This window comes from Diadema antillarum, unplaced genomic scaffold (assembly GCF_040938485.1).
Source record: "Diadema antillarum isolate AM-2024a unplaced genomic scaffold, OU_Dant_1.0 seq00001204_RagTag, whole genome shotgun sequence".
Taxonomy (NCBI): Eukaryota; Metazoa; Echinodermata; class Echinoidea; order Diadematoida; family Diadematidae; genus Diadema; species Diadema antillarum.
This window is the reverse complement of record NW_027271997.1, coordinates 621,379-633,550: the sequence shown is the minus strand read 5'-3', so window position 1 is coordinate 633,550 and position 12,172 is coordinate 621,379. Positions and strand designations below refer to the sequence as shown.

Here is a 12,172-nt window from a genome sequence, read left to right as displayed (position 1 = left end):
GGGGGTCTTTCAAAAGATCAGATCTGCTGGATACAGTGAAGATACCACCCCCCCCCCCCCATGAATATACTAGATTTATGATAATTGTATCCCATTTAAAAAGATGATATTCATCTTTTCCATCTTTCAGCAAGAAGACATTACCATTATATTACTGAATACAAGAAAACTCATTAAACATGCTACATTGTATTTTCTATCCCTATCAAAAATGTATAATTTGCATCATGAAAAATATGCCCTGCAGGCTCCCGTACACAGTGATGCATGCATACACACACACAAACATATTCAGTAATATTTGTTGGATATCAAAATACACAGGTAATTTCTTTCAATTCTGATCATATTTGAACTTTACACAGAACTAAATATCTAATCTTCCAACTCATTGAGGATGATCAACATTAAATTATGTCTCATAATAACAGACAAGTAACAACTTTTCACAAACAAAATAAAAAAATGAAAGGAAAAAATCATCAATTGGAAATAAAGCAAATTTGGAATTGTACAGTGCTAACTGAACAAAAAGTCATGAACTCAATCTCAAAAAAAAAGAAAAAAAAAGGGACACTCACCATTACCCAAATTTAGATGTCATCACTGAGACCTTACATGCAAATAGGTCTCAAGTACAATTATCTAGTTTTGGAGAAGGATACGAAAAATCATGGGTATAAAAATCATTCTTGTTTCAGGGGAAATGTGAATCACTCTTGGAGAACTTCAGAAATTCAGCTAGCCTCCAGAAGTTCCTAGTTTCCCAGAGTCCTCACACCAATTGACGTCATTGGCAAAATGTAATTCAATTTAAAACATGCCGAAAAATGTTTATTTTTGTGATTTGGCCCTGTGATTTTTGCGCAGACACAATTCTACGCAGAATTCTCTGTTACTAGGCTGGGTTAACCAAAATGACCTTTTGCGAGGCAGCCATGGAATTTGACAAATCTACGTGCCAAAAGGCAAGACTTTAGTCTTAAAATCGAGCAAGTTATTCTTTCAATATTCTTCAAGAGTGTACTTAATAATCCTCAAACATTTGAGAGGGAGGGGGGATCCTCAGAGCAGCCACATGAGAGATTAGCCTTATGATTTCATAAAAATATGAAGTGTTTTAATACCATTGAATGAATACAAGGCCCATCACTCTCTGCACTGATGTTTATCAAATAAAAAGTTTGCTTTACACTAAAATTGAAAGACCAATTTCTTGATGATACTGAATTACATTTCAAAATTTAGTCATTCATTTTGTTATGTACAAATGTGTAGGCCCTATAGATTTCACAAGTTATATGGAATATTTCTTCCCTTTTTTAGCTATGCTCCGGCAACTTACTGGATTATAATATATTCAACTGGTCCTGACTTTCATAATTCATAATTCATCAGCTTTCACTCATTTTTTTTTTAGCTAACCTTTGGCTTCTTCTTGTTGCTACTTTAATCAGAACACTCTCTCAACAGAATTTAAATACTCATTTTCAATGCAACTTCAATTACATTATGCCTTGAAAAGTGTAATACTGTCAAATAAACTAATGCATGGGTAAACGTTGCTCTGCTCTTTTATTGCTAAAGCTTGCTTGTTTTGTTTAATATTTTGGTGGTAACAGACTACAGGGTAATCATGCATTAAAGGAAGAACAGAAATAATGTGTACTTACAATGAGGAGTCTATGATTATCACTGATATTAGAGACCAGTAATATAAAATTTACAGAAGAACATCTTCATGCCTACATGCCATTCAAGAATGAAATACTAATTTATGGAGTCATACAGAGTTTGCAGTAGAAACTAGTACTTTTGAAAAAGCCACCATTTGATATCAGAGAGCTGTCCTACCAGAACTGTGAGGCGGGAGCCCATGCCCACCTCTGACATTTTTCCAATCTACTCTAGGGATCCTCTCTGCTACCAAGTGCTCCTCTCTCTGCGGTGTGATTTGCAGAAGGCAAAGAAGCAGCAACCCAGACCTACTTCCACAAAATTCAATTGACCTTCATCTTCTCCTACAGTTTGCTCTCTTCAGAACATCGGGTCTTCACAAAAAGCAACCGCCAAATCCCTCTGCAACCTGCATTAGGTTTCATCACTTACAACTGTAGCTGGTATCTGATAGCTCTGATATTACATTAACCCCTGCACCTTGTAGACTTCTCATACAAGGTGATGCTCCTCTACTATTGGGTATCTATTTCAAAATTACAACAACTCATAGCAAAAGGAAATAAAAGAGGCTTCCATACAATTTCTTTGATGGTGTGGGTGATTTGAAAGTAAGAGTCAAAGTCATTATATGTACTGGCTGGTCATGATTTGATTTTTAAAAAAGTCTGACTCACCATGTCTTACTGTAACGGTTGAAGACGAGTATGGCCATGCTAAGCTCTGTTCTCGTTTCTCCAAGTAAATCGTCACTGAGATGTCTTCATTGGTGTTGAACACAGCCACTGTGACCGTCTCATTCACCCCCACCCTGAATACATTAGGAGCCGTGATGACGATCTTCTCCCTGGGGTAAAAAAAAATAATACACAAGCAGTCATGAGTTATTATGAATCAACTCATTCATAGCAGGTGCAATATTGTGAAGCAGTATCTCAGAAGCAAAATTAGGTCCATTTCATATCATACTGGAAGGGGAAAAAATACAAGTCAAAATGTATCTTCTAACATATTCATAGACTTTATGCTGTATGACTACCATTGGTTGAAGTCATACCAGGCCTCTAAAAGTTCTGATTTGAGCCAAGTTCAGCAAAAGCTATTGCCAAAATATGAGTTTAGTGGCAAATAAAAGTGATAAAACATTTCTCATTAAGCATACTATGGTAAAAAAAAAAATATTGTTTTCTTTATTATGCTCAAGTTTCCACGACATGATCATGATGACTTTGTCATTCAATTCAATTCCTTTCTACAGATTGTGTTTGTGTACCATCAGAATTATCAGGTACAACTGAATTGTACCTGGTAATTTTGATGGTACACAAACATAATCTGTCCTTGACAAACCCTCAAGAGGTAGGCCCTATACAATTACTATAGATACCCTAATAAAGTGCAGACCCTATATCAAGTCACACATCACAAAAGATGCTATGCCACTTTCACTAAAGAAACTGTAATCTCTGTAAACTTATATTTAAAGAAAAAGAATCACCAGACCATTCACACTAGTAATACCAAATACCCAGATGCCAATAGAATGTACCTTACAGAGCAGTACTCAAGTGCAATCATACTGTTTAATCACATGTATCTGATTTCATACTGTTTCACTGAGCTTCAGTGCTTTCATTTTCCTTCTTTTTTTCTTTTTTTTTACTTTCACTACCTTCTACCCGACCCAAAAAAAAAAAAAAAAAAAAAATCCATAAAAGTGTACCAAATCATTTGCTGACAGGTACATTGTAGCTTGATTAGCTTGCATCAAATACTTGAAAAACTCTTCGGAGACAGAAAATAATCAATCTTATATCCATCTCTGCCTCTGATTTCACGAAGTCTGTTTAGATATCAATCGCTAAACAGCGCCGGCTTGATACCTTCGCAAATCTTGGTTCAGTATTTGATTGAACTCCACTATACTGTAAGACAAGGAATGTTTGCGTGCATTTTAATTGCGCGAGAGCCAAGATTCGCGAAATTAAAATGCACGCAAAAGTTCTTGTTTACGCTATATATGCGTTGAATGTTAGAGGCAACCCACGAAATTTCATGCCATGAAAAAGGCTGTCAGCTCCAATTCGCAAAAATTTCATGCCGCGAAAATATTGTGTTTTACAGAATGCTTCCTGAATTCAAAGTGCACATTGGAAGATCCAGTTAGGCAGCTAACTATTGACTGAACAAGCCACGTGCTATCAATTCTAATATCAGTTTAATGTAGTTATACAATACTCCAGTTATTTTAGTTCTTCTTCTTTCTTTTTTTTTGGCTTTTCTTGGGGATAAAAAAAAATCATAATACACTGTAAATCAATATTAATATCAATATCAATAATGATAAACCTGAGATATAGTAATATTAACTAAATATTGAAATCATAACACCAATAATAAGTGTTATTAATACTGTTGATGATAATAATAATCATCATCATTGCACAATAAAAAGAAATACTCATGACAATAACAATGGCAATGAAATAAAAAACATTTCTGTACATAGAAAGATATGGTCATCCCGACATATTAATGGCCTTAAAAGTTACAACTGGTCTCACATCTCAAAGATGAATTTCAGTCCAATTACTGTAAAACGAAGAATGTTGGCGTGCATTTTAGCCAAAATTCGGGAAATTAAAATGCATGTGAAAGTTCTTACCTACACTATATGCATTGAATGCCAGTGGCAATTTGCGCAAATTTCATGCCGCGAATATATCGTGTTTTACAGTGTAAGTTAGCCTGATAAGAAAGAGTAAAATCTTACGAGTACAACAGTGAAAATTAGATCAAAATCGGACGGAAATTATGGAAGTTATGAAATTATGAAGTTTCACTAATTTCTGCAGTTTGTATGCAAATGAGTGAGCTGATGATGTTATCACCTCACAATTTTCCAATGACCATGGCCAAAAAAAAATGACGAAATTAAATGTTTCTGTTATTGAAATATTGCACCAAATCCATTCTGTAGAGTGCTCAAGGCGCAAACACGAAGGAAATGTGAAACATGATTATTCCTGGTTGAATAACTTCAGAACAAAATCAGGATTTGAGACTTGGGCATAACAGCATCTGAATGAAAAATTAAGGGATAACTATATGAAAAGTTGTGAGGGGATAACATCATCACTTCACCATTTGCATTCATATTGACTATTTTCTGAAAAAAAAAAATATCAAAACTTCAAAATGTCCTAACTTCCTTATTTTTCATCCAAATTTTATGAATTTTTCATCCAAATTTGATGAATTTTTCATACCTGTGCTACAAAAATTTTACTTCTTCTTTTCAGACTAACTTTCAACTGCACTGGAATTCCCCTTTAAGTTTGTCTCTTGCCAGAAAAACACTTCACAGGAGCTTCACATGAAACAAAAAGTTGTGGTTGTAATAATGCTTCATACCATGTCACAATGAAATACAAGAGAAAGACAGTAATGACTAATGTCTTGATAAGTGCAAAGAAGCATGCAAGATGGATATAACCAAACATTATAACATGGGAGTGATCAGCAAGCAAAGAAGTACATGTATTTCTCATGGGAACACTGTGTCAGATCTGTCAGGATTGGCATTGGAGGACACTACAAAGCAAACTTGGTAGATAAAATCTGTGCTTGCTACTGTAATTAGTAAGCACCTATTCATGCTGATCCAGACAAATAGTACAAGATCACACTTCACTGATCACTGAGCTGAACAGAATACTGGGTATACAAATACCACAGTCATGCATGTATGATACTCTTCTCTTCAAACTTGTATTACACTGTATTTAGGTAGGAATGGAAAATCACACAAATCTGAGTAACTGTAACAACATACCATGAAATGACATTGGTAATTCCACAGATGTTGTTGAAAAATGTGAGGAAAGATTTTGCTGAATCATTAACATGGAAGCAGGAATTATATTGAACTTGGCTGAAGCTGCATTGAATAATGTGTTGAATAACTACAAGAACAACCCAATAACTTGTAAACATCAAGGAATGATTCACGGAGATTTTTGCTTTTACAAACAGTTATAGCATACTTGTCTCAAGGTAGAATGTATCTCAATTTCTAAAATGTAACAAACCTTTTTATGTCACAGTGCCATTCTGGGTTTTTTTCTGAGTAATTTACCCAACCTTTTTTTTCATCTACAAAGGACTACTGTAGATGCCTTTAACTAGCTACAGTGTAGAAGTAATGTTCATTATCTTGAACTGATGGATTTTGCTTCACATGTCTACAAATATTTTTCCAGGGCACTGAAAAGAGAAAATACTTCTGTATGTTTGTTTGTTTTTTTAATCAGAAAAATTAGACCAAATCTCACTCAAGGCCTGAAAGTACAAAGGTTTCAGAAGATTTTATCATTCAACAGTATTGCTAGTGCTCTTACATTCCATTCTAGAATAGAGTTCAAAGATACATTGTACTATAAAATCTATTCTTATTGCTTCAGCAAATTACACTTAAGGGCTTTTTACACTTGTGTTTCTTAACCCCGGACTTTCTCTGAACCAGGACTATCGTTAGTCCCGTACCAATTTTTTCAGCTTTTTACACTCGCCAATTAGTCCCGTACTATCTCTTGTCCGGGGCTAAGGAGAAAACTGACCTTTTTACACTCGTATTTCTTAGCCCCGGACTTTCCAAACCACATGAATATTCATAATTACGCTGTGTACTGTACACGTACACGCACGCACCGGCAGCACTTGATTACCTCGTTTCTGATTGGTCAGTGAGGGTCGGATTTCGCCTCCTTCGCTTAGCCCAGGATTATTTTTTCGTTCTGTTTACACTCACTTGCTTGGCACCGCAATTGCGGTGCTAACCCCTGCTATTTTGCAGGGCCAGATAGTACCGTACTATCGGTGGGGCTAGCCCACTTTGGCAAAAATGAGTGTAAACAGAAAGTGGGCTAAGGATAGTCCCGTACCAACGGTGGGGCTAAGGCCCCCCCTTAGCCCCACCGTTGGTCCGGGGCTAAGCAAAAATTTACAAGTGTAAAAAGCCCTTAACAGAATAGCTATATATGTACTAAAGACAGGAAAGAAACCTAGCAGTACAAGAACTTGCATACCAGCTTCATATGGTGGTATCAACTTTCAAGGTTTTTGTCAATTGGAGTATTTCCTATCTATTGTATCTATTCAGAAAGTGAAATACTTCTATAACTTCTCACTGAAGTGACAGATTGTAGTTTACTGTAAAGCCACAATTCAATGAATTCTTTTGAAATTCGCCGCAAAGTCAATTTTCTGAGTGCCCCATGCTGTCAGTGTCCACAAATCACAGACTACAGACTGTTCTAGCTGCGTCAAGCTAGTGTTGCAGGCGAATGAGAAGTACCCCATTGAGAAACACAATACAATGCTCGCCTCGTACCTCCTCAGTGGGACTGGTTCTGCTCTGTGGAGTGGTGGGAACACAGACAGACTAGACATTTGGGGGGGACAAAAAGCACTACAATTGTATATCCTCCAATAAAAAGGCCTTTAGGCACACCACACTGCAATAAAACGTTTACTCAGTTTTCCAAACTCTTTCTTGCTTGAACTAAAGCCGGGTATTAGTTACACAAAGGAGAAGAATATTGGAAAGGTTGGTCAATGGAATGGCTCGAGGCGAGGTTAAATCAACTGTCCTAGCCATATTACCATGTAGGCCTATCATCACTCATCCTGTATGAACAAAGCTCAACCTAGCTGGTGTAACTGTCCCTTTTATTTACTTATTTAGGGGGAGATAATCTGTCGGTAGGCCTACTTGGACAGATAAAACCAAATAGGCCAAACACAGAAAATGCAATACAGATTCAACCATGAGGTTAACAAAACATTTTAAGCATATTGCCGATACCTTTTATGACTGAAGCCTCACTTGTCCAATCTATTAGCTCCTCTCCCTGTTATTCCTAGAATCTATATTTGTTCTGTAGGAAATCTTCTGGCTTCAGACCTTAAACTGTAACTATACAAGAGGAATATCAACTGGCATATTGTGAATAATTCTCTCCTATACAACACATTTTAATAGCTAACAGTTCATACTTTATATTCTTACTTTGTTATTGTCGTGTTACATGTAGCCTCATTTGCCTGCTTTACTATGAAAAAAAAAAAACTTACAGTGGCTTCTACGTTATTTCAAATCCAAATATGCTTTAATCAAAATGCTCAATTCAATCCTTCACAATTTAAAAGTTCTGCTTCCTTGACCGAAAAGTGAAAGTGTTCAGCCAATGATCAGCAAGCAAAATGAAGAGTTCAGCTCATGGCAACTCTGCTCTGTGGTGCAAATAACCCTTTGCATAAAGCACTTGAAAAACAACCCTTAAAATTTACAGTAAAAGTTCTCTATACTTCATATAGTGTACAGAAAGGTTTTAATGCTTCCTTTCGATTGAAACAATACGCAGCGCTCTCCTTCATAGAATGGAGGAAAATGCACACAGACTTCGATCAGTTATTTGCCTCCCATAAATGAACATCTCAAGTGCCTCCCACTGGCATTGATGTGATTTTAGGCGAAAGCTGAACTGTGGAAATCACTACATTCCCCATAAAAGAGAAAATCAAATAGATGATGAAAAGGTAACGGTTAGCAAGTCTGAGAAAACAGGTGGATCTTGGTGGGAACCAGAAACAGAAGGTTACCAGGACACCCTCTGTGAACCCTCTATCTGTTCCATATGGAGGGGAGACGGCAAGGGTCAATTGAGGTCGGCTGATAATAGAAACATACATAGGAGGCAGTATGAAAAACCAAGTTTACAAAAGGGCTTTTTACACTTGTGTTTCTTAACCCCGGACTTTCTCTGACCCAGGACTATCGTTAGTCCCGTACCAATTTTTTCAGCTTTTTACACTCGCCAATTAGTCCCGTACTATCTCTTGTCCGGGGCTAAGGAGAAAACTGACCTTTTTACACTCGTATTTCTTAGCCCCGGACTTTCCAAACCACATGAATATTCATAATTACGCTGTGTACTGTACACGTACACGCACGCACCGGCAGCACTTGATTACCTCGTTTCTGATTGGTCAGTGAGGGTCGGACTTCATCTCCGTCGCTTAGCCCAGGATTATTTTTTCGTTCTGTTTACACTCACTTGCTTGGCACCGCAATTGCGGTGCTAGCACCGCAATTACGGTGCTAACCCCTGCTATTTTGCAGGGCCAGATAGTACCGTACTATCGGTGGGGCTAGCCCACTTTGGCAAAAACGAGTGTAAACAGAAAGTGGGCTAAGGATAGTCCCGTACCAACGGTGGGGCTAAGGCCCCCCCCCCCCCCCTTAGCCCCACCGTTGGTCTGGGGCTAAGCAAAAATTTACAAGTGTAAAAAGCCCTTAAGAAACCAGAAATGTGAGCATGGCTAGAAAGTGAAGAAAACAGAGTAGAATACAGCCATGTCGGAAGAGTAGAATATAGTAGTGTCGCAAGAGCTGTTCAATGATAAAGATACTTCTATTGCTTTGACATGCTCCTCCCTGGGAACATTTAGAAAAAAAAATAAAAATGATCCATTTGTGTGACCATATACCATAAATGAGAGAGGGGAACACATCTTAAACACATTTTTCAAACAAGTCATAACTTCATTAAACAGTCAAGTTCAGTCAGCCAGTCCTTTGTCAATTAAGTTTCATTTTTCATCCTGTGAATCATCACATTTTTTTATGAACTGGTTTCAAAATGTTCAGCCAAGAGAATAAACAACAGCATGTGTTAATTTCCAGCTTGAGAAATAAAGGCATTTACTGGTACTACAGACAAAAAAAAAAAGAGTAACTGTTTTTTACAATCTCCCTTTAATTTCTGTATTTCAATCTATGAGGAAAGAAACAATATCAGTTGTATTCACCTTCAGGTCTACCTACTGTAGTCATCGATATCAAATCCTACAGGTTGGCTTTCAAGAAAAGTTGAGAATACTAGTTAACCAGTAAAAACAAGAAATTTTACCCAACAATGCTGTCTTCTAGCTGAGGGAAAATTATATCATCTTCTTAACATGCAACAAACAACTACTTTTTAGTAATTAGGCTCCAATGCAATAAGATGGGCTACACTCTACATCTATGCTTTGATACAAAAGACAGGATATCAACAAAAAAAAAAATCAAAGAATAGAATTTAATGATGCATCTTAGTTTTACTCATTCGTTTGATTCCTTTCCAAATCAAAGATGATACCACTTTTGCCATTGGAAATTCTTGTGGAGCTAGAAAAGCAAACTAGTGAAGATGCTACCTGAAGATTCTTCAAAAACTGAATGAAGATTCCAGTTTACACTAATTCTGTTTTAAACCTTGTTTTACAATAGGTTTTAAAACTGAAACAAAAAAAATCAGAATAATACTAAAATTCGCATCAATGAGACCCTTGAAGAGACAGACATGTAACTAATGTAAGTATTTAACATTAATTCATGATGCATACAACATGCACACGAATAAACCTGCAATGCTATAAATCAATTGTATTGATTTCCTCATGCCTGTGGGGGATATAATTCCGTTTCAAAGCCCCAGGGCAAATTCTTTCCCTATTGTATGATGGCTTATCTCTGAAGAACAATAGCACTTCCGTCCTTTCTGTGGGATATGTGTGTAATCAGTGTAAATATTCCACTATGTACTGTCATGATAGTTGTACACCAAGTCATCCATTATTCATATTATTTCAGTGTTTTCCTCGGCAGTGATATCCACTCTAATTCTGTTGCACAAAACATATTTTCTTTCCCTAAGTTGTGATAAATGTACTCACTGGACTCGCCCAATTGTACAGAACCCACAGGTTTTGTCTATAATCAGGGAGGTGCTCAAAAAATAGGAACTACAATGGAAGGAGAAGGCCTCCTTTAGAAACACAAAGTCATAATGATCACGATGACAGCAACAGATTATCAAAACTCTGAACAAATCTGACGTGCATGGAGGTAGCATGTTTATCAAATTAATAAACTTTAATAGGCTTTCATATGCGTCATTAAAGATGGACTGAGGGAGATCAATCAGGCAAACATGCCTGCTATTAAAGCATGACTTGTTTAAAGACTCCTCATACTTTCATGCACTATCTAAAGTGTCACTAGGTTTCCCATCTAAATACATTTCCTTGATCCCATAGAAGGTGAATCAAAAACACAAAAATGTTCCATTCCAAAAATTTGAAAAAGAAATATCAATCAAACTAGGGTTGAATTAGTGTGTGCAATTACTTTAAAGTCAAGATGCACTCAAGAAAAATACAACACAAGTGACATTATGGTAAGGTGGTCATTTGAGCTTGTTGTTCTTTTTATTTTTGACAGATATAGAACTGTACCATCATCAATTAGTATAACTTTCAAATGCGTATTGACTTTCTTCATGTGTCTAATTTCATTGAATATCTTTAGACTTGTGGCTTCACTGTCATTCCTATTCTTTCCAAAGCATTTTTTCTGAGAGGTTTATGCATGATTTTGAACATTTTCTTTCTCTATATATCTCTTTCTCCAGATCTATCTCTCTACTGGGTGCAGCTACATACAATAATGCAATTCATATTCATACCAGTTTGGATTGTGGAGAGTGTTTTTGTTTTTCTCAAAAACAATGATGATAATACTCCAGCATTAGAAACACTACATACTGTCATGCTCACATAATAGATTACATGTATAAAAGCACAGTCATAGTAAGTATCTACAGAGCATCACAATGAACTAGACATGACGCCTTTCTCAGAATATTGTTCTTATTCAACGCCAAGAAACAACACCCCCATCTTAATAATCAAAACTATTACACTGTGATCCCAAATTAACACTCTCCTTTATACTTCCATCAAATCATTTTTAAACTGACATAGACAAGAAACTTGTGGCCCTACTCACCTGCCAACTTGCTGCAATGATGGGTGGACAGCTGCCACGAGGAAACATAACACTCCCAACAACCCAAGCGCCTTCATTCTGCCTCTGTGATCCCCAGTCTTTCTTCCAAGTTTCCACACTGCGGCAACCCCCCTAAAGTACCCTTCTGTACGGGATTCTGTAGCAGCACCAGCTCTTGAATCTCTCTTCTATGTCCTTCCTATTACGCTTCAATATTCTTCCTCAACTGCAACGCTGAAGGTACTAGTGGCACACCTGAGAACAAACAACAAATGTTATCCTTTCAGCAGTCTGCGGCTTATGTATTTCACACAACAATCTCAGCTGTCAAAAGTTAATCACTTTATGTTGTCTTTACTACATGTGCTTCCAAAATACACACAGGCCGAATTGCGTCCAAATAATCTTCTGTCTTCTAGTAAGTCTGACGTCAAGAAGCCAACACGTAGCCTATTATGGTAGTGAGAAATCACTGTAGCTCCATGCATGCACCATAGAAGTCTACGATCGTGGTGTTCATTATTCTGCACACGGCAAACCATTGTTATGGAACTGCAATCCTGCAACAGGCTTCGCCACACCCCCAACCCTGCAGAGCAC

The 12,172-nt window shown here is 37.0% G+C and overlaps 1 protein-coding gene across 1 annotated transcript in view; it reads right to left on the bottom strand.

The window, feature by feature from the left end:
- Positions 1-11,967, bottom strand: part of LOC139744699 (complement C3-like) — a 62,903-nt gene extending 50,936 nt beyond the window's left edge. Inside the window, exons 1-2 of the mRNA XM_071655122.1 lie at positions 11,573-11,967; positions 2,355-2,524 (exon numbers count right to left, since the gene is read on the bottom strand). Of these exons, the coding sequence (XP_071511223.1) occupies positions 2,355-2,524; positions 11,573-11,649 (247 nt within the window). The 5' untranslated portion in view covers positions 11,650-11,967. The remainder of the gene's footprint in view (positions 1-2,354; positions 2,525-11,572) is intronic.
- Positions 11,968-12,172: the final 205 nt, after the last annotated feature.